Consider the following 24,225-nt stretch of genomic DNA (forward strand, 5'->3'; position numbering starts at 1 on the left):
CAATCGCATTTTGAATTTCCCGCACGACGACAACCCAGAAACGAGTAGTTTGTCGAGCGAACATCTGCCTGGAATACAGGGTTGGCTTCAAGTTATTTCGTCTGGAGAGTGCTTTATAATTCTTAAAATATTTTCGCTCGTATTTTCGGAACATGAAATAACAGCTTTTGCTATAAAATTATTCGCTATGAATTTGGTATTAAGTCGACGTTTCCATCATACCGGGTGGCACAAAAGGTTTATTGAAAGTAGTCGTATGTCGCATAAGAATAAATAATTTTTTTTTAATGAACTTGAATACCTGAAGACGCTTCGTTTTTAAGATAAGAAAGAAAAAAATTGAAATTTTGCGGAATACGCAATTGAAAAATAAAGTTAGTGACTATCACATGCCTGAAAATATTTTAATTGATCTAATCGTTATTGGTCTACCAATTTTCATTCAGAATAAATTGAATAATGAAATGCTGCATTGCCTTTCAAAAACACGTTATCAGTTAAAGATGAGAACGCAAAATTCCATAAGACAGTAGGGATGAAGAAAGAGTCAAAACGTGAATATGAAAAAAAAGCTAGTCAGATCTGTGACAAATTGGGTTCACCGAACAGATTTCATAGACAGGACGTTTGTTGGAATAAAGAGAAAACAAATGCAGTTAATAAAGCTGAACCTCGTGAAAACCGTAATGATGAATTATCGAATTAAAAAAACTAGGAATGATATGAGATACCACTGATTCGACTGGACGTGTTGGTAAATAACTAGGAAAAGATTGAAGGTATATATGATACTGAAGCTGATATTGCAACGATAAATTATAAGATTTCGAAAAAAATGGGCAAAGAATTGATAGAATAAAGGAGCACGTTCAGAACAACCTGTGGTAGATATTGATAAAACAGATGGTATTGTAAGATTGAAAATGGAAGACCATTAATATTGAGGATTTCATTGAAGTAATTGTTATAAACAAAAGTATTTTGAATATGACTTGTTGATAAGTCTCGATTGTATTGAAAAATTTTGTTTAACTCCAGATGAAAACCTAAAACTTCTGCAGAGAAAGGAAGAAATTAATTAAAAAATGAAATATACTAGATCCACAATATGAAGTTTATGAATTTTAATGAATTTATTGAAGAAGATAACAGAAGATCACGTTTATGCATAGATTTTCTATATTTTAACAAAATTGTTGTTTCGGAATCTCAACCTTTTCTGTTAATTGGTGAAATGATAAAAAAACTAGAGATTGTTAAGTAGTTTTCAGCGCTAGATATCAATTCGGCTTTCTCGTCGATTCCTATCAGAGTAAAAGATATGTATAAAAAAGCTTTTACTCAAAATTCAGTAAAATACCTGGGACATATCATAGAAAATAATACCATTCGTCCGATTTATGATAACGTGAAAGCCATGAAATTCATTCATTCCAAAAACAAAGAATATCGGGCAATTTCTTGGAAAAATATATTTTCATCATAAATATATTTCCAATCAGTGTAGAATTCTAGAACCATTTCATAATTTACTGAAAAAAAAGTTAGATTTCAAGTGGACGGATGCCTGCGAAAAATCGTTCAATGAAATGAAAGAAATATTTGTCTAGTTCTCCTATTTTGGCAATTTTTGCTCCAAACTCCCCCGTAATTTTTCAAACAGATGCTAGTATCGAAAGGATTGGTGCTATATTGTAGCAATCTCAAAAAAATAAAATAATTGAGCCTGTTGCAGTGTTGCATATTTGTTAAAAGTCCATTAGTGAAAACCTTTTTACAATATCTTCCTTTGTCTTGGAGATATAACCAAATTTTGATATTTTGTCGATTAAAAAAATGTGTCATAGCTTCTTTATTGTTGAAAATATCTTAAAAGGATCAAAACTTTCTACAGACACTTTTTCACTGGGAATACAGATCCATATTCGATTTTTTGTTATCTCTTCTACTAAGGCTGAAAAAAACTTCTTTATTTTGAATACGGAAGGTATCTTTTTTTGATTTGAGGTTATGCAAAAAATAAATAGCTTTTCGAAAATATCCAGGGTGTACCAAGTTCGAGGGACTATGTTAGACGTTTCTGGAGAACTGGATTTTCTATGACCATGTATTATTGATATGACACAGATTTTATTAATTTTACGCTCTTCGTACGACATAAATTCAGAAAATCCCATATAACTCAGGATTTATTCATTTTTAGAGCATTCACATATTAGAACACATTAGTCATTATTTTTCTTCGAAGAATCCTACGCAATCATAAAAAATTAGGGTTCTAATTTGAAAAACGAAAGTTATGGGCAAATCTTGATTCCCATTTTTGACACAGCATTTGGAACACTACTCTGTGGAATGTTTCATTTTTTTCTCAATATTATGAAAACAATTTGGACGAATGCAACGATTTGAACAGAAATATAAACAAAATTGAATACTGTATCATATCAGAAAAGAAAAATAGAGAAAAAGAAATTTTGGAAAAATTTATTTCCATTCCCTGTATAACTGAAAGTGCTTGGGCTTCAAGAATATTTAAGGTCAGTAGATTATGTCGAACAATATCATAATCCAAATTTTCAGATTTCAAATAGCTTCAGTTCTCCAGAAACGTCTAATAGGCCTTCGAATTTGGTACAGCCTGTATATGTCCATATTTTACTTCTATACTCAAAGCAAAATCACCATTTCAGGGAAATTCCCATTTTCGACAGAATTCTATGAAACCATTGAACACAAAAATTTCCACTCACAATAAATTTCCATCTCTATAAGACGAATTAAAACTAGAATTTCATTTGTTAGCTGGAACATCTATAAATTAAATAAAATCATGTGATTCATGTTACACTCAATTTGAATACATATCAAGCAGAATTTCTATAATCAATGTTTATATTAATATAACTCATAAAAAGTTCTCAAATTGAGTAGGTACCATCATTCTGCTAACAAATTCTAAATCTCTTTCTAGCAGAATTCAACAGCATAACGCAGAAACGTCTCTGATGGCGTTTCTGACTTTGCTCTTAATCAGCCCTATTTATAACTGAAGTCTTGAAATTCTGTTTTAATACATCCCCATTAAAAAATGAAACGATTGGTGATCTTGCTCTCTCGGTTGCCTATATCTATGGAAATGCTTCTTTTTGGAAATAATCTAGGGCAGAAAATTTATGAAAATTCACCGTATTGTATGACCTTACAATTACAATGTATTGAAGTATTCTAATTCTATGTCCACTTTATTCATAGAATGATGTATGTGAGACTCAGAGATCAGTGGTGATTATTTTACTTTTATGCTGATTTTGCCTTGAAGATATCGACATATCGATATGCGATCACAAGAAGCACGTATTTGTAACTAAGCTGTTGTTTTTCCACCCTTAATACAGGAGATAAAAAAATTGAATATAGTATTGTATTCCCAGTGAAAAAGTGCCTATGGAAAGTTTTCATCGTTTGAAGATATTTTGGAAATCATCTAGTTTAGAAGAACCATAAACAGCCAAAATCAAGCGATTTCGAATTCCCTGTACGATAAAACAATTATTTTTCTTACGTGTTTTGAAATGAAAAATAAATTATGCCTGTTGTGGGGGCAAATAATATATTCTACCAAAATTTGATATACCCTTTTTTGGAGATATTCGCTTTCGATTATATCCCTCACACTACTGAAATTTTTTGCATAGAGATATAATATTCCCCATTCCCCAAGTTTTTATTCACCATAGAGATGAACAAAATATAATGCCTAATTTTCTCAAAATTTTATTTTATCAATTTGACACGTTTCGATGCTACTCACAATCGCGTTGTTCGGGAGTATAGCGCTAGTCACAGTCGATATACGAAGTCTATTCATTTAAATTCAGTCAAATCATGAACATCTGGTTTCCCCGTCTAAGCTGCCGTCCAAGCCAGAAATTCGAGCGTTTAGAGCGTATATCGGAACAAGAGTACAACCCTGGCCAAATAAGCTGCGCCCCAAACTACACTTTCTGGTATCTTCTTGTCATGTAGCCGAGGGCGAAATTAAAAATACAGATATACGTTGCTAATCAGTAGGGATGATCACTTTGAGGTTGAAAAACGACTTGAGTCTTATTAGAATTTTCCGCTCTACAACTTTTGTTCGAAACTTTTTTCGATAAACCTCCTCATTGTCGAAAATTTCGAGAAAAACGTGATTTTTCTAACATTTGCACGAATTTTTCAATGTTCCTGATAATTCTGACACCTGCATTTTTGACCATGTATTTCTTTCACCGTTACAATCATTATATCAAAAATGCAGCTTATTCCGAGAAAAGTGATTTCAGAGCTCTGTTTACTGGACTATAGGCTGGAAGTCCACAAATGGAACTTTTCTCTTACCTGACAGCGAAGGGGTTTTGAAAGGTCAATTCACGAATCCCAAGAACACCTTTTGCATTCAACGGAACCCGCCCACATTCGATAGTTGACACCTAAGCAAAATGTGAATTTCGTACCGACCTCGCAGCTGTTTCCGTTTTGAAACAGAACACTCCTACTTCTTGAACGATACCTCGAGTGGAAGAGATTGCTCCATTCGATTCTTCGAATCTTTTTCAAACACAAACAATACTTGCTACATATCGCGTTAGATAAATGCACCTTACTCTTAGTCCAAGTGAAGAATACAATCTATATAGATATAGAAAAGTGATTTTCAGAGGACCTGGTGATAGCAGTATCCACTAAGCAGAACCCAACCTCTTCTAGTTGAGCTGAAGTGAATTATTAGTAACATATTTTAAACAGACTCAACCACCTTTTACTCCTCGTAAAGAGTGCATGACAAAATCCTCAATCGCGAATAAAATGAGCATTGAGCTGATTGAGCAATTTTCTACAAAATAGTGAATACTGGAAATATACAGGGTGTCTGTAAACAAATGCGAAGGACGTAGGTAGATGATTCCTCGATGAAAATAAGCAGGGGTAGTTCCCATAATTTTTTTCGAAATGTACCTCCCTTTCAAGATACAGCCTTTGGAAGGTGATGACGAGTTGACAGTTTTAATTTTTTTTTACAGGTTATAAAAAACACTGAGTCATAAAACTAAACATAATATGAAGCACTAAGTAGATGTTGCTCACATAATTTTTTCAGATCTCATAACTTTATTATTATTATGAAAATAACAACCCCTTATGATTTTACTTCAAAAATTGTTTTCGTTGGATAGATTTTCGAAAAATAAAATTCTCTTATGGTGCTAGTTTTGATCTTAAATTCGAGAACGTCCTGTATTTCTTGCTTATCTTAAAATCTAATGAAATCATTATGGAAAAGGAAATATATAATTCTGATACTTTTTCCACGATCGATTTTGGAATCAATCTGACAAGCCTAAGATGAATTGGTCTAGACGTGGGATAAAACAACCATTCATCATTCTCGATAACCTCAACTGAAGTACAGCTTGTGTTTGCTGTACCTTCCGGACAGTAAACAGCGGTAAGAATTCAGGGTTACAAATCACATTTTATCCTTGTATTCGGACAGGAATTATCTTCGCTTGTGTTTGAAATGTATAGGTACTACGGAAAAAACCACTCAAAATTGAGAAATGAATCGTATAAAAACAAGGAAAGATTTTGAGCTGATAGTTCATAGGATCTGTATTTTGGGAAACCCCCATTAAGCTATCAGAACCGCTTTCGAATTTTGGATTTTTTTGTGGCCATAATTTTAGGCTAATTTTTTAACCCAATTAAAATTTTTTGCTCCCCAATTTTAAGAGGAATTGGAGGTTCTGCTAGCTTAACCGGCTTAACGTTAAGCTAGCAGAACCCAGAAGCTAATATAACATTTAGCAGAAATCTGACAATATCATAATTTCAGACTCATTTTAGGCTTTCATTTGAACCTACTGCGGATTTACCTGAATGAGTTTTTTTTAAACAAAAAAGGTTCTGCTAGCTTTACCGTCAAGCAAGCATAACTTTTTTTTTATATACTAATTCAGGGAAATCCGCAGTAGGTTCAAATGAGAGCCTAAAATTATTATATAGTCAGATTTCTGCTGAATGTTCTATTGGCTTCTGGGTTCTGCTAGTTTACAGTCAAGCTAGCAAAACCTTTTTTTTCCATACTCATTCAGGGAAATCCAAAGTAGGTTCAAATGAGAGCCTAAAATTATGATATTGTCAGATTTCTGCTAAATGTTCTATTTGCTTCTAGGTTCTGCTAGTTTACAGTCAAGCTAGTAGAACCTTTTTTTTAAATACTCATTCAGGGAAATCCGAAGTAGGTTCAAATGAGAGCCTAAAATTATGATATTGTCAGATTTCTGCTAAATGTTCTATTGGCTTCTGGGTTCTGCTCGTTTACAATCAAGCTAGCAGAACCTTTTTTTTTCAATACTCATTCAGGGAAATCCGAAGTAGGTTCAAATGAGAGCCTAAAATTATTATATTGTCAGATTTCTGCTAAATGTTCTATTGGCTTCTGGTTTCTGCTAATTTACAGTCAAGCTAGCAGAACCTTTGTTTTTAAATACTCATTCAGGGAAATCCGAAGTAGGTTCAAATGAGAGCCTAAAATTATGATATTGTCAGATTTCTGCTAAATGTTCTATTGGCTTCTGGGTTCTGCTAGTTTACAGTCAAGATAGCAGAACCTTTTTTTTAAATACTCATTCAGGGAAATCCGAAGTAGGTTCAAATGAAAGCCTAAAATGAGTCAGAAATTATGACATTGTCAGATTTCTGTTAAATGTTTTATTAGCTTCTGGGTTCTGCTAGTTTAACGTTAAGCTAGCAGAACCCCCAATTTCTCCAAAAATTGGGGAGCAAAAAAGTTTTAATTTGGGTAAAAATTAGCCTAAAATTATGGCCGCAAAAAAAAATTCGAAAGTATTATAGTTCTGCTAGCTTAATGGAGGTTTTCGGGAAAATATTTTCATCCATTCATTCATTAAATGAATATGAACAAGCGTACGAAAAAGGATGTAATGAGAAAAATTAATCACGTATTGTTCGAAACCGGTTTCGAAATGAGTTATTGAAGAGTCGGAAGTCTGAATCAATTAAAAAAACCTTTTGAGTACTGTTAAACCAGAATGCATTCGGAGAACGCAAAGAAAGCGCCTAAAAGCTCAACCGGGAGCTGGCGCACGTTAACAAGGCCCACCCTGTGGAAGCCATCCAGCCGAAGATGAGATCGTTCAATCCTGATTGCTGGCTAAACACGTGATATAAGTGGAACGTTTTCATGGGATAATCATCCTTGACAACCTACTAGAAGACGCGTTTAAGGACCCCTCTTGTACGGTTGACGGTGTGAATAATAATTTTTCATTTCCCCATTATATTCCAGGTTTTTTGCGGGCGGGGGTTCGAAATAAACGGGATAGGGACTTTCGCATCATTTCTCTCATCTGCGATGAAAGAGGGTAAAAAAAGGAACCGTTTGCAAGTAGCAGGACAATGGAATGTTGACGGTACCTACAAAACGGACGCAAAAAATGAACGGATATTACAAAGAAATGGTAAACGAATTGTGCAGACGTGGCGCCATATAATTTCGGTATGAATCTGACCAATTTTCGCGGGAGATATAACCGTAAAATCTGACGAGTGGTTTTCTTTGTCTCCCTAATAGCATTCAGCACGAGTTACGATGCATGAGCTCGTTAATAGGGTGAACGAAGATATTTTAGGGTTTCGAATGGCAGAAATCACTTCATCTGAGAGTTACACCTTACACCGTAAGGCGAGCAATACGAATCTTGAAGTGATTTTAGTAAATCACACCTACTTACTGCTTTTCGAATTCCACCAAAAATTATGTTCGGATATATTCAAGGTCTTCTCTTCACAGACATTATCCCTGAATTCAGGTCCAATATGTAACATCTCCTTTGTAAATAAATTATGTTTCAACCGAGAACTCCTGAATTTCATTAGGGTTCATGTGGAAGGAAATACAGTGTGTGGATGAAGTGAGGAACAGTGTTCATAACTGCATTTGTCCCTAAAATATTTTCAGACCCCTACAACTTCCGGTTGCATCGGAAACAACCTACAACTTTCTTATTTGAAAGGGCACACCCAGTATTTCTTCGCATCGTAAAATAGCTGATTTCATGGTAATCACAACAGTATACATACCAGACCTTGGGAAAAAACTCAACGTTTAATGAGTTATTGAGATTTGTATGAAAAAAGTTGTGAAAGCCGTGGGCGACACTTTCTGGAATATTTCTGTAAGAGATAGATAGATAGATAGATAGATAGATAGATAGAATAGTTTATTGTGACATAAACATGAATCGCAGAGGCTGAAGCCTGTACGCGATATACAATTACTTAACATATAAACATTATTACAGTAGCCACATTTAAAATGAAATCTTATTCCGAATCAAAAACGAACCAACGAAGAAATCAACGAACTATATCAAAAATGAAGTGTCGATAATTCAGTAACAACTGTGTGGTGTTGTACCCATGTTTTGTTGAAGTGTAGTACAGTATTACCAACGCATCAACCAGAGTCCAATCCGAGGTAGGCAGGAATTCCTGAGTATGAGGGTTGATTTATTATTATAAATTAATCATCGATCTGAAATATTTTCTTCCTTTTTCAGAAATCCATCCTTTCATCATATTTATTTGTTTCTTAATTGGTCTTATGTCTTTCAGGTTCTTCGGGATCATGCAATATATGCGTGGAGCTAGGTATGTGAAGCATCTTTGTCCAATTCGCTTTTCAGCTCTAGGAATCACGTGGATTATCTTACCCCTAGTTTCATACCTACATTCGGTTTGTCTTAAAGTGAGGTGAACTTTCCCAGAACAGATGGCCGTTAATATCTGGGATACAAACAACTGGTGAGGATTCATTGCCCGTGATAAGGCGTATAATTCGTCCGATGGAAACAAATGGGGCTTTCCATGGATTACACGGAGCAACCATTTCTGGATCACTTCTACTCTTTTCATGTGGCATTCGTATGCTCCGCCCCAGGCAATAATTCCATACTTTATTAGCGATTGGCATAGAGCATTATATATCAGCATAAGCTTTTCGATGTCCAGATACTTTTTAAGGTATCTAAAGTTTGATAGAAGGTGTCTGAGTTTTCTCACCAAATTGTCTATATGTATGTTCCATTTCAGGTGTCTATCGATTGTAATGCCGAGATACTTGATGGAGTCAGTTTCGGGTATTGCTGTGAAGTCGTTGACTTTCAGAGGACCCAAGTTCGGGAGACCTGACTCATAGGAAGTAAATGGTAAGTACTTTGTTTTTTTTACGTTCATTGTTAATTTATTCATCTCAAACCATTGTTTTATTTTGGAAAGGTCTTTTTCAGTCTCGGATTTTAATTCTTGCCATGAATTTCCCTCGTACAATATGGCAGTGTCATCCGCAAAACTAATGACCTCGCCTTTCTTCTCCATTAGTAATAAACCATTCATATAAACCAAGAACAAGATTGGTCCCAACACTGTTCCCTGGGGTACTCCACATTCGATATTTCTCAGCTTACTAGAAGAATCGTTTATTTTTACAAATTGGACCCTATCAGTTAAATAGTTTTTCAATAATTCATATGATTTACCCCGAAAGCCATTTCGGTAGAGTTTATCTAAAAGTTTTTGTGTGAAACAGTGTCGAAGGCCTTTTCAAGGTCTACAAAGACACACAGACCTGTTTTCCCACTATCTAACCAACCATAAATCTTTCCCATCATTCTCCTAATTGCATCCTCGGTTGATTTACCTTCTCTGAATCCGTACTGGTGTTCAGAGAGAACCTCATTTTTTTCTAGGAACTTGACAATTCTCACCTTCAATAATTTCTCTAGAATTTTAGCTACATTCGATATAAGGCATATCGGTCTATAATTTGTCATCTTGTCCTTTTCTCCTGATTTGAAAATTGGTTTGATGACCCCCACTTTGAAAATTCTGGGAAACTTAGCTGTTTCAAAACACATATTCGTCATTAACACAAGGGGTTCTACTATTTCTTCTTGGATGTTTTTCAGAAGTTCTGGTCTAATTCCATCAACTCCGGGAGATCCTCCGTTTTTTAGTGATTCTATCACCTCTTTCACTTCCTTTGGAGTTGTCGGGAATAGAAAAAATGTTTCATTACAAAAAATTTCACACTCTTTCTTCTCTGGAGTATATGGTATCTTATCTGCTAGCTTTTTACCTACTTCGTTGTAATATTTGCCGAACTCCTCTACAATTTGTTCCGTGTTTGTGACTTCCTGTCCTTCATCATTAATAATAGATTTTATTTCTGTTTCAGGTTTGGATCTGCCGCAGAGGTTATCCACGTAAGACCAAAGGGATTTTGTTGTTGAAGTGTATTTCGCGACAAAGGTGTTCATGTAATCTCTTTTAGCGTTCCTGATCAACTTGTGTAAGATATTTCTGTATCTTGTATATTGTTGTTTCAACTCGATATTAAAATTATGTTTCACCATTTCCTTGTATAAATTGTTTTTCCTGTTTATGGCTTTAAGTAATCCTTGAGTGATCCAGTCGCTTTTCCCAGATTTCCTATGGCTCAGCCTAATTTTTGTTGTATGTTTCTGTGTGTAATGCCTTATAAGATCAATAAACAATTCTGCGAATGAGTCTACATCTTTATTCTTCATCAAAACGTGCCAATCAATTCCCTTTAAATCATTTCTTAATTGCTGATAATTAATATAAGTTTTGTATCCAATGGCTCTTTCGGGAGTTTTTTCTTTCAGGTTGAGGCATAAACTAATTGTATAGTGATCAGTGATTCCCGTACGAATAATGAACGATCTACTCTGGTCTACAACAGATTGTCGACATCCCAGAAATATATGGTCTAGGCAACTACCACTAGAAGGCCTAGTTATATCATTTATATATGATTTGTATCCAAAAAAACTAAAAACATTCATGTATTCATCAACTATTTCATTGTTCGTTAAAAGATCAATGTTAATATCTCCTACAACTAAATGATAATCCCACATACTCTTATTACCTGTTGTTTCAATATAGTCCGCCAAATCTCTATTGAACTTTTTTGGACATCCTTTTGGTGAACGATAGATTCCTGTTATTTTAAGTTTTTTTATTTTCAAATATAAGGTCTAATTCCACCGCTTTAATTTCTCCAATACTTATTACATTTCCGTTGAACATCAAATCGTTCCGGACATACACCACAACCCCATCATTTTTGTTAAAAGCTCCATAACTGTACATACATGTGTATCCTTCGATTTTATAAAGATCCACGTTTCCTACCATGAAAGTTTCTGTTAAAACAATTACATGAAATTCATCTGCATATGTTCTCAACACTAGTTTGAACTCGTCAAAATTCTTGTCGATACTTCTTATATTATTGTGAATGATTTTGAACTTTGATTCCATGTTATAAGCCTCTAGGTCCCCAACATAATCTATATATTCTGCCTTATATGTTTCCCCTTCAAAATCCCTCAAGAATTGATCCATTATATACAATTAAACCTAAAATCGATGAAACAAATGGAGTTTACCTCGGTTTTCTAGCCTCCCTTCTTTCCTTTTCTTCCGCTGTTACTAGTTTTTTGCTCTTTCTTGGCACTACCACTCCCCGAAGACTGCTTTGTTTCTGCTGTTACCAGTTTTTGTTCTTTCTTGGCACTACCACTCCCCGAAGACTGTGATCTCGTTCTGCTCTTTATTTCCCAGTCCTTGGTTCTTTCCAGCACCTGGTTGATCGTTGAAATCTCCTTGCTAATCTTTGAGCCCTCTTCCAATGTCAAGTGTTCGTGTTCAGTTAACATCTGTGTAAAACGGGTTATGGGGGCCGGGCTATTAGGTGCGCTGCTTACTAAATCGGTTGGTATGTTTGATGGACCTTCCCCAAGATGAGCCTGTAGTCCCAATTCAGTTTGATCCTTCAGTTGCTCCACAGAAAATTTCTCGCCATCCACAATCAGGAACCTCCGCCAAATGTATGCCCTTTGACCGTTCGCTCTTGCCACGTTCATTTGTTGGCGCAGTATTTTGAGATCGTTACGATCCTCTTCACAAAGGTCTTCGTTTATGTAGACACCGGTGTGAACCTAGCAGACCGTTTCCAGCAGACCGTTCGACGGAAACACCCGAACGCGGTGACCAGTGGCGTACAGCCAAAATTTTATAACACGGAAACTATTCGCCGGAGCATAACCATATTTGGAATGTAGGATCTTTATATCGATGTGATTACCCACAAAAAAAATCGGCGACTCGCATAGGCATCCAGGGGGTGATTCGTCATCCCCTAAATTTCAAAATTTTATAACACGGAAACAATTCGCCAGAGCATAACCATATTTGGAATGTAGGATCTCTATATCGATGTGATTAACCACAAAAAAAATCAGCGACTCGCATAGGGATCCAGGGGGTGTTTCGTCATCCCCTAAATTTCAAAATTTTATAACACGGAAACTATTCGCCGGAGCATAACTATATTTGAAATGTAGGATCTCTATATCGATGTGATTAACCACAAAAAAAATCAGCGACTCGCATAGGGATCCAGGGGCTGTTTCGTCATCCCCTAAATTTCAAAATTTTATAACACGGAAACTATTCGCCGGAGCACGACTATATTTGAAATGTAGGATCTCTATATCAATGTGATTACCCACAAAAAAAATCGGCGACTCGCATAGGGATCCAGGGGGTGATTCGTCATCCCCTAAATTTCAAAATTTTTTAACACGGAAACTATTCGCCGGAGCATAACCATATTTGGAATGTAGGATCTTTATATCGATGTGATTACCCACGAAAAAAATCAGCGACTCGCATAGGGATCCAGGGGGTGATTAGTCATCCCCTAAATTTCAAAATTTTATAAAACGGAAACTATTCGCCGGAGCATAACCATATTTGGAATGTAGGATCTCTATATCGATGTGATTAACCACAAAAAAAATCAGCGACTCGCATAGGGATCCAGGGGGTGTTTCGTCATCCCCTAAATTTTAAAATTTTATAACACGGAAACTATTCGCCGGAGCATAACTATATTTGAAATGTAGGATCTCTATATCGATGTGATTAACCACAAAAAAAATCAGCGACTCGCATAGGGATCCAGGGGGTGTTTCGTCATCCCCTAAATTTCAAAATTTTATAACACGGAAACTATTCGCCGGAGCATAACCATATTTGGAATGTAGGATCTCTATATCGATGTGATTAACCACAAAAAAAATCAGCGACTCGCATAGGGATCCAGGGGGTGTTTCGTCATCCCCTAATCTTCAAAATTTTTTAACACGGAAACTATTCGCCGGAGCATAACCATATTTGGAATGTAGGATCTCTATATCGATGTGATTACCCACGAAAAAAATCAGCGAATCGCATAGGGATCCAGGGGGTGATTCGTCATCCCTTATATTTCGAAATTCGATAACACGGAAACTATTCGCCGGAGCATAACCATATTTGGAATGTAGGATCTCTATATCGATGTGATTACCCACGAAAAAAATCAGCGAATCGCATAGGGATCCAGGGGGTGATTCGTCATCCCCTAAATTTCAAAATTTTATAACACGGAAACTATATTCGCCGGAGCATAACCATATTTGGAATGTAGGATCTCTATATCGATGTGATTACCCACGAAAAAAATCAGTGAATCGCATAGGGATCCAGGGGGTGATTCGTCATCCCCTAAATTTCAAAATTTTATAACACGGAAACTATTCGCCGGAGCATAACCATATTTGGAATGTAGGATCTCTATATCGATGTGATTACCCACGAAAAAAATCAGCGACTCGCATAGGGATCCAGGGGGTGATTCGTCATCCCCTAAATTTCAAAATTTTATAACACGGAAACTATTCGCCGGAGCATAACCATATTTGGAATGTAGGATCTCTATATCGATGTGATTACCCACGAAAAAAATCAGCGAATCGCATAGGGATCCAGGGGGTGATTCGTAATCCCGTATATTTCGAAATTCGATAACACGGAAACTATTCGCCGGAGCATAACCATATTTGGAATTTCGGATCTTTATATCGCTTGTGTGATTGATCACATCGATATAACGATCCTACATACCAAATATGGTTATGCTCCGGCGAATAGTTTCCGTCTTATCGAATTTCGAAATATACGGGATTACGAATCACCCCCTGGATCCCTATGCGATTCGCTGATTTTTTTCGTGGGTAATCACATCGATATAGAGATCCTACATTCCAAATATGGTTATGCTCCGGCGAATAGTTTCCGTGTTATAAAATTTTGAAATTTAGGGGATGACGAATCACCCCCTGGATCCCTATGCGAATCGCTGATTTTTTTTGTGGTTAATCACATCGATATAGAGATCCTACATTCCCAATATGGTTATGCTCCGGCGAATAGTTTCCGTGTTATAAAATTTTGAAATTTAGGGGATGACGAAACACCCCCTGGATCCCTATGCGAGTCGCTGATTTTTTTTGTGGTTAATCACATCGATATAGAGATCCTACATTTCAAATATAGTTATGCTCCGGCGAATAGTTTCCGTGTTATAAAATTTTGAAATTTAGGGGATGACGAAACACCCCCTGGATCCCTATGCGAGTCGCTGATTTTTTTTGTGGTTAATCACATCGATATAGAGATCCTACATTCCAAATATGGTTATGCTCCGGAGAATAGTTTCCGTGTTATAAAATTTTGAAATTTGGGGGATGACGAATCACCCCCTGGATCCCTATGCGAGTCGCCGATTTTTTTTGTGGGTAATCACATCGATATAAAGATCCTACATTCCAAATATGGTTATGCTTCGGCGAATAGTTTCCGTGTTATAAAATTTTGGCTGTACGCCACTGGTCACCGCGTTCGGGTGTTTCCGTCGAACGGTCTGCTGGAAACGGTCTGCTAGGTTCACACCGGTTATGTAGACACGGGATCCCTTCAATTTATGTCGGTTCTCTATAACTTTAGACTTGGCCAGAAAAGATACAAATTCGATTTTTATGACTGGTTTAGTTTTTCCCAATCTGTATATATTATTCACTTCTGTTTCTAGCAGATTGATGCTTAAAAGGGCATTCAGTTTGGAGATAACGTAATTTACTAAACTAGAACAATTAGCTTCCAAACCAGAGATTATAATATTATTCCTCAACGACCTCCTCTTTATCTCCAATATTTCTCTTTCTACTCTGGAGAGTCTCACTTCACAGTTTTTCAATCTTTCATCCGTGTCAACCCCCACCTGCTTTATCTCTTCTCTTAACTTTTCAAGTTCCTCTTTGATTGTGTTAGTTTGTCTGGCAAATTCAGTTTTTAAAAATCTCCCCAGTTCATCATTTACTGCCATCCTTCCTTTTCGATATCTTGACGTGTATGTTACGCTTTATACTTCTTGCTTGTGATACCCACAAGATGTTGTGTGATAAGCGGGATATCTCAGGATGAATGATAAATTCCACCCAAATAACCGTGAATTGACGCAAAAATAATGGAATTTCTTTGAGAATCACTCAGTCAATATTTCAATTCTCCACTTGGATTTCCTCTCTTACAGTTTCCACTGATATTTAAGATATATTCCGTCGTTAATTCACGAAATAACATGGAGCGCTCGAATTCACAACTACTCATATGGCTACTTCGATAACAATCTCAAAAGAGAGTTTAAAAAAAAAAAAATTTTTTCATTTAAAATTTTTCAATCATGTCTATAACACCGTTCGCTGTTTAGACCAAAAATGTACAGGGGTTGCAAAATTGGTGATACCTGAACTACAACTTTTTAACTCAACGAGATAGAGGAAAATGAATGTGCCATTCATGCCTTCTTTTTTCGAGAAACTAATAATGCCATGAACTCCATTCCCCTATCTTCTTTTGTTTTTGAGTTATAGACCAAAATTAGGTCGATTTCAACTGTGGTCATTATATGCGTTTCTGTTTGTTCTTGGATGTTGAAGTGAAAACATTATACAGACACTTTTTTGATAACAATCCAGTGGCGTACTATGATTTTTTCTCGGATTTTTTCCTACAGGTTTATTTGATGAGCTATAACATAAAGTAGTGTATTTTCTTATGAAAACAATATTTTAAAATGACTAAGAAAAAATCGCCATCAGTAGTTCTAAGTCATTTAAAACTACTATTTTCATAAGAAAATACAAATCTTTATGTTATAGCTCAGCAAATATACCTGTTGGAAACAATCATACTACGCTACTGGATTGCTATCAAAAAAGTATCAAAAATGTTTTTATGTTTCAACATCCTAACTTAAACAGAAACGGAGATAATGACCAAAGTTGAAATTTTAATTTTGGCCTATAACTCAAAAACAAAAGAAGATAGTGGAATGCAGTTGATGGCATTATAAAATTTTCGAAAAAAGACGACCGTAATATGCCATGCATTTTCCTCCATCTCGTTGGGTTGAAAGAGTTCTAGTTCAGGTATCACCAATTTTGCCCACCCTGTACAGGGTGTTTATAAGAAGATCATCAAGTTGGACATCAAAACTGAAGATTTTCAAATTATGTACAAGCTTTATTTTTTATTGTTTTAGGCTATTTTAGGTAGGAAAAGACTAGGCGATACCTAATTTCATATCTAAAATGGAAACTTTCCAAGTTAACAAAGAACTCTATACTAACTCTATACAGGGAAAAAGAGCCATTTCGAACTGCCTAATTATTCTGTGACTTCCGGAAATCACAGAAATAAACTAAAATTTTTCCGATGAATAATTTCGACGTTCCAGGAATTGTATCTAAAAATTGTTTTTTTGTCTAATGGAGAATTCATCAACAATTCATGAAATGTCAAAATTATGTATCGGAACATAGAAAGTAAGTTTTTTTCTATGGTTTCCGGAAATCGCAGAATAATCAAGCAGTTCGAAATGGCTCTTTTTCCTTCTTTCAAGTTTTTCTTTAATGACTCTCGAAGTTTTTATTTTTATATAGGGTTTCTTTAGCCCCCTTCCTTTTTACGTAGAATCGACTGGAAAAATAATAAATATAGGTTATAATTCAAGGATTTTCTCGTAAAAACCCTGTGCATTTCAGGTCCAAACAGCAAAAAGTGTTATATACTACATAGAAAATAAATTGAAAATGGTGAAGATTTTTCCCGAAAAAACCTCTACAGAAGAAATATTCGAAAAAGTGTGAGCTCCCAATAAATCATAACTCATTGTATTTTTACCTAGGTAAAGTATACTGTTGAAATTGCCATCAAATAAGCTACCTTATGATGCGAAGATATACTGGATGTACCATTTGATGAGAAAATAGTAGGTTGTTTCAGGTATAGCCGAAGTTACATATTTCAGGGAGAAAGTTCATTGTCGATAACCCCGACATAAAAATTTGCTGCACATAATTATGATTAGTTCTCTATGAACCTCTAATAGGTCAGCGCGGTGAATCACCCTGTATATAAGTGTCGGTTTAATACACAGGGTCGGCAGAATGTCATTTGCCGTACTTGGGCATCTCGGAATCTCGACTTATCCATCAGAGAAACAACGTTTTCGTACAAAAGTTGAAGGTATTTCTAACTTTAATCATTGTCTATGTTCGCCACTGCTAACGATACCAGTTCTGTCAATTCAGCTTGACATCAGCCTCCACCTACGTCATCACCTTTCCGATGAATTTCTGAATTGCGCCTCTCCTTCTACATATTCTTGATTCAAATAGGGAGAAATCGATTCATTCTTCAATTCGACTTTTCTCGAAAAAAAAAATGGAAATATATCCAAGGAATCCGCTTCGACCTACCCGTGCCATTCATTCTCATATATTCATCTCTGGAACCGCCGCGGTCGCCTTTCCTCTGGGAGTAAACACTTTTTCAAGTATATTGCCGATATTGAAGTTGAAAAATATTTCCTGAATGTAGCTTGGAGCGATGTCCGCGTAAGGAGAAGAATACGTTGGAGAGATGATAAAAACCTTCACGAGTTCATTCTACCTTATTGAAGTGGAGTAGACGAAGAATTCGACGACTTTCGGAAAAATTGGAATTCGAATTATTCGCTAGAAAGGAAATGGAGTTCTTCGCTGGGAAACCGAAGTCAATATACCCACCTACCATCCGCCGTTTCCAGAATAAATCAAGTTTATTTCACAGTGTTTGATATGCAGAGTATCCAGAGGAAGATGAAATAAAGTCATTAAAAAGAAATGCATTCAAAAAACGTACGCAGGGAGTGAACGAAAGCATATCATTGCAGACAGAAATCCTTTCTTGGGAGAATTTTTACAATATAAATGATTAGATGTAGCGCCTTTAACTAAACTGCTCCACATGAGTTAGGGATATTGACTTGAAATGCAAAAAAATATAAGGTCCTTTCGTTTGCTGATTGAATATACACTTCCTCTACACTGCACTGGTGTGAATCGAATCGAGTGTAGAAAAGTGCTACACTTTTTATGCAAACGAAAGGACCTAGAGTTAAAATAAGATTTTTGTGATGAAAATTCATATTAATATGATTTCAAGTTGCAAATTAATTTTAGCCTGTAGGTCTGCAGCAAGGTGGTTAAGAAAAATCGAGTAAACTGACGAAATTTTATTCCCAGAGAATTCAAGCATTTTAAGACTATCAATACAATTTATGGCTCCACGGGCATCAACAACAGCTTGACATCTTCTTTGCATACTATACACACGAGGTTGTTGAACATTTCTTGAGGAATTTGGTTCCATAAACGGGGCAGAAGCTCTCTCAGATCATTTCAGAATTATGGGGTAGGTTGATGATTATCTAATCTTCTTTGGAGCATATCCCATGCATGTTCTATGCAATTCAAATCTGGTGAGTGCGGAGGTATTGGTAAATGTGGAATACCAAGCTCCTCGCGCGCATTCTCAACTATGGCTGCACGGTGCGGTCTAGTGTTATCGTCTAGAAATTGAAAAGTTTCACCAACAGCAGCGTGAAAATTTGGTACAATATTGTCAATGACATGCTTCCTATAGTGTAAGGCGGTCATATTCCCAGAACAAATGTGTAGATCTGTGCGCCCAATGAAACATATCCCGGCCCATATCATAACACTACCCCCTCGGAATGGATGGACTTCTTGGACATAGCGACGATTACGGGGTATGCGTGGGATTATCCATACCCTTATTCTTCGAGAATCTGAAAATCGTCCATATCTGGATTCATAGTACACTACGCCATTGATCGTTCCAATTGATATGTTGCCTTGCCCATTCCAGTCTTTGATGCTTATGGTCACGTGTTAATGGAACTCCTCTTAAGGACGTCTAGAACCTAGATTCACCTCTCTCAAACGTCATCTGATGGTTTCGATGGAAACTTGGACCCCATCTGCATTTTGAAGAGTATTCCGTAGCATTCTTCACGTAGATGTAGGGTTTCTTCTCGCCGAAACGGTGATGAAACGATCCTGAGCAGGTGTTGTTTTTCGTCGTCCACCAAGCCTTGGTCTTTCCAACACGGAACCTGTCTCCCTAAACCTATTCCAAAGTCGAGATATCACACTTTGGCTGACTTGGAGCCTTTCCGCTACAACAACCTGAGTTAGGCCACCCTGTAGCATTCCGATAGCCCTATTAGCCTCAGCGTTTATTAAATTACGTCTTGGCATTTTCAGAAATCTCGTTTCAAATCGAAGTCGTTGATAAACTGACTTAATTTCAAAATAAGAACATTCATGAAGCATATATGCAAAAAACCAAACTTCAGAAAAAAAGGCGACCAGATTGACGAAATGTCTCATACTGATTTTTATTGGATCGATTCAAGTTGTTATTGAGTTTTAAATGATTTTACAGCGATTTTCTCGAAGATTACATACTTTTAAAAACGATTGAATACGATATCCCTAACTCTTGTGGAGCAGTTTATTAGTCAAAGAGGATAACCAACATTAACTCTTCTCAAGCATCTGCATATTATGTGTCAATATTTTGATATATTCTTTCATAGCAGAAATCAATATACTTTAACACTGATCTCTTAAACATTCCATTCAAATAATTAGATGAGGTAACCCTTCAATCAGTTATTTGTAGGTGAGGATTTTTTGTTCAACAGAAGGTAGAACTGGTTAAAATGAAGCATTTCACTAAAAACCACCTATACAAAACTTTGAAAATGACAAAGTTGAAAAAAAAAATTGTAATTGATTACTGAAATATATCCTAATACTACCCTAGACCGTTTGTTAGCTGAATTATCGCAAAGCAGTGAGAAAAAACTCATCTCCTGATTCGACCATGTGGTTTCGTTTAGGATATTTTTTTCTTTCGATATTTTCGTGGTAATAAAAATGGAAACTTAGGATTGCCGAATTGTTCTCATTATTTTTTAGTAACTCGCACGATTTTATGAGATGGCTCATTTCAATACCAACTGACAGAAGATACTTAGGACACAAGTGTAAAAAATAGGATAACAATAAAATTCGTCCAAATTCTTCACGAATTTTTTCACAATGGGCATCACAATCTTCTTGTTCGAACATTCTAACAATCGTCGTAAAAATGCAATGAAATGGGGAAACATCATAGCACTTTTTCAACATAGCTAACATAAGAACTTTCAAGAAACTGTCTCGATTTTCCATATTTTTTTTTACCCCAAATTGCACGATACAACAATTATAATTCTCTCAAAAGTGAACTGATGCATCTAATCCGATGAACTTGGTACTGAACCATTCATGGTCCAGCCATAGTTTATCTTTTGTTTCGTTTTTGCGATGACTGAGTCACCTTCCACCGTCCCGAACTTAAAATTCAATGAAATTTTGTCTTCTAGGGGTTGTATCTCAGCCATCTTGGATATTTTATAGGGACAATTTTTGATTAAACGACTTATTTTGACGAGTTCTACCGTCTGTCGAAAAAAAGCCTCACCTTTGAAAACACCCTTTATAAACGTTAATCATGTTCATCACATTTTTTTCAAAGTCAGATTTTCCGAAGTAAATTAGCCTTGCGATAAAATCCGTAATTACTGAGTTTTTTACATAGAACGGACAACATAGCGTTTATTCAAAACCAAAAATGTTTTGGAGGGCGTCATAACCTCACATTTTCGTACGATGAAAAATGTGTGAAATCCCATGGCCAGAAGACTGCTTTTATGAAAGTGAATGGAGTATACCATCTCCATATGGGAGATATTCATTATATCTGCATCAACAATTTTAAGAAAAAATTTCCAGACATAGAAAATTGCGTAGTGAATTTTTGATGCAAAAAATTTTTGGGATTAAATTACACATTTTACTTGAAATGTTTTTATTCAATTATAACAGAGGACAACGAAAAAATGTAAAAACGAAAACAAGACAAGATAAAATTTTTACAGAGAAAATGACGATCACAATATCGATCCACATTGACGAGAATTTTCATCAAAACTAGTAAGAATGAGATTTTAGAAGAAGTATGTATAATGATAAAGTTGTCAGCGAAACTCTTCAAGTAATATGTCAATATGCCAAAGAGTCATTATTTGAATAAATAATAGACATACTCAACAACAAAATCACTCTCTACGGCAGCTGTTACTAGCCATTAAAAGTCTCAGCTGTGAAAACAGCGTCATCTGGATAACACAAAGAATTCGATAGAGATGAACTTGAATGCTCAAGACGCCTGATCAATACTCCATAAAAAATCAAAGTATGCATCTAACGATGTATCATGTTTCTATTCGAAAATTATTTTGGAAATACAAGTCAAATTTCTATGAAAGTGAGAGTTTTCAACATACGACTTTGTTTGCTACCGAAGAATTACTGCCACGTTGATTTCGTGAGATTTTAAAATCATCGAAAACTCGACTGAAGGTATTTGTCTCATTCATACAAGGAATTGTGTTTGTTAGATAAAATTAGCAACGCATTCTGAAAGCCCCCACTTCCCTAGAAATTTTACTTTATTTCCGAAACCATGTGGTTTTCGTATAGGAATATATTACATCATTAGATGCGTATTGTGATTATCTCTGAAAATATCAGATAAAGAGTAGAATATTCCACTTGAAGAATTAACTTTTTGCCGTTTTTGTATCGAGTGACAAGAATAATATTTTGGAACACTCTGTATATCACAAACCAAGTTTTTTCCACACGAAACACCAATTTTCAAAATTCCATTTTCCTAAAATTGAAAATGTCTTTTCTATGCCTATTTAATCGAGCCCAGGTTTTAGCAATTTTTGTGTATGTATAAAATCTCTTCGTTGGTTTCGGAACTACGGGCAAGTAACTTCAATATTCAATGTTCAATATTCAAAAATACCAATCCAACAGAATCGAACCTCTGTGAATAATTATAAAGTATGAGTACTCACAAAAACCAAGAACAATTTCGTGTTCGAAAACAAAGATATAGACCCAAATTACACTTTTTTGAATGTAACACCCTGTATTTGACCTCAAAAAATGAATGGCAATCTCAGATTATGATGGGTTTCTTCAGATCACTTCGTACCTTAGAAGCACCCTTTACGATATAATGGCGAAAAATTGAAAATATGGAGTTTTTTCAAATACACTGCGCAAAAATATTAACGCAAATTCTGAATATCTTAATTTTAATGAAAGTTAACTCTACATTGAATTTATAACATATTTTTTATGTTCTCTGGGGAAGGTTTCGAACGAAACAAGACACATTCAATGGAAGAAAAATTCAGGATTTCACCGAATCTTATGTGAAAGAAGAGAAATTAACAATTTTCAAAATACTGAAATGCTGATAAATGATTTAATACTTGGTATTTCCACCTCTTGCGTTAATTACAGATCGGCAACGACGGTTCATACTCAAAATGAGTGATCTTAAAATGTTCTGATCTAATCCTTCCCAGATTTCTCCGAGTTGGATTCTTAAGTCATTAAGAGTAGCTGGATAATTTTCTGAATTTCTCAGCCTTCTATTGAGGTTGTCCCAAACCTGCTCAATCGGATTGAGATCTGGACTTCTTGCTGGCCATTCCATTCGAGAGACTTCAACCTCTTCAAGGTACTCCTGAACGATGCGCGCACGATGGGGTCTGGCATTATCGTCCATAAAAATGAAATTTTCACCAATGTATGGGGCAAATGGCACTACATGCTCTTCAAGAATGTTCCTTATATACATATTTATCAGCATTCATAGCTCCATTATCAACGACCACTAGGTCTGTGCGAGCAGTCAAAGATATTCCACCCCATACCATAATCGATCCTTCCCCGAAACCAGTAGTATTCAGGAAATTGCACTGAGCATATCTTTCATGTGGACGTCTGTAAACAAGGGAACGTCGATCACAATGGTACAGACAGAATCTAGAGTAATCTAGACTCATCTGTGAAGAGAACTCTTTCCCAATCGGCCTCTTCCCAATGGATATGCTCTCTCGCAAAATCCAAACGCGCCCTTCGATGGGCTGGGGTAAGAGCTGGGCTTCTTGCCGCGACACGAGGCCTTAAAACCCTCTAATACCCAAGTCCGCCTTGAGACTGGTTGCATATAAGTGGATAAAAAATTATTCTGCCCATGTCCGCCTTCAGTATAGGTTCATTTTGTGAGTACAGGTGTTAATGTAAATCAGTTAACTATTTGCGAAAAAAAGATGTAGATTATACATAAGCTAATTTGAAAATATACGGAAATAATTTTAAAAAAGGAAAAAAAACTTGGGCATTAGAGGGTTAAATCCTATTCTCTGAGGCAATTTCTTATTGTCTGAGTGCTAATTTGCACCTCATGAGTTTGCTCAAGCTGAATTTGAAGGAGGCGAGCGGTTGCAAACCGTTGTCTCAACGAAGAAACTCTCAAGTAACGTTCTTGAATGGCAGTTGTTACCCGTGGTCTACCCTGTCCTGCTCTTCGGACATTCATACCTGTCTCCCTGAATCGCTCAAACATTCTGGACACACTTGTATGGGAAACTCAAAACCTTTCTGCAATTCTTGTGTATGTCCACCCTTCTTCTCGCAAAACTACCGCTTGGGCACATTCCTCTTGGGTCAAATTGCGTGTTTCGCGTTGCATAGCGATCGAGTGTAGAAAATCAAACGAAAGAAAAACAATTGATCACTAGAATTGATCGAGAACGATTTTAGAATGGAGCCAATACATTCAAAATCTGATAATATCATCTTTTTTTATTCCTGCTGGGAAAAAACATCTGTATTGAAGAAAACCGTTGAAAGTGGA

At 36.0% G+C, this 24,225-nt stretch overlaps 2 protein-coding genes and 1 long non-coding RNA gene across 3 annotated transcripts in view; 1 reads left to right on the forward strand and 2 right to left on the reverse strand.

Annotated features, from left to right (window-relative positions):
- LOC123322642 (cyclin-dependent kinase 14) overlaps positions 1–24,225 on the reverse strand; it is a 204,272-nt gene that overhangs the window by 175,067 nt on the left and 4,980 nt on the right. The gene's annotated exons all lie outside the window — the stretch shown is intronic.
- Positions 8,258–10,480, forward strand: LOC123322652. Its single transcript, XR_006539194.1, has 3 exons — positions 8,258–9,090; positions 9,160–9,275; positions 10,304–10,480. It is a non-coding gene; the product is annotated as an uncharacterized LOC123322652 (long non-coding RNA).
- LOC123322646 lies at positions 10,616–15,643 on the reverse strand. The gene is made up of 2 exons (XM_044910611.1): positions 14,942–15,643; positions 10,616–12,077 (listed from the first exon to the last, which is right to left on the reverse strand). Exons 1-2 carry the CDS (start codon positions 15,365–15,367, stop codon positions 11,553–11,555), a joined length of 951 nt encoding a protein of 316 aa, XP_044766546.1. The 5' UTR covers positions 15,368–15,643; the 3' UTR covers positions 10,616–11,552.

This window comes from Coccinella septempunctata, chromosome 1, assembly GCF_907165205.1.
Source record: "Coccinella septempunctata chromosome 1, icCocSept1.1, whole genome shotgun sequence".
Classification (NCBI taxonomy): domain Eukaryota; kingdom Metazoa; phylum Arthropoda; class Insecta; order Coleoptera; family Coccinellidae; genus Coccinella; species Coccinella septempunctata.

Coding starts and splice junctions, on each gene's coding strand:
- LOC123322646 (XM_044910611.1), bottom strand. CDS start 15,367: ATGGCAGTAAATGATGAACTGGGGAGATTTTTAAAAACTGAATTTGCC. Junction 12,078..14,941: donor TGAAGGGATCCCGTGTCTAC/ATAACCGGTGTG, acceptor ACCGGTGTCTAC/ATAAACGAAGACCTTTGTGA.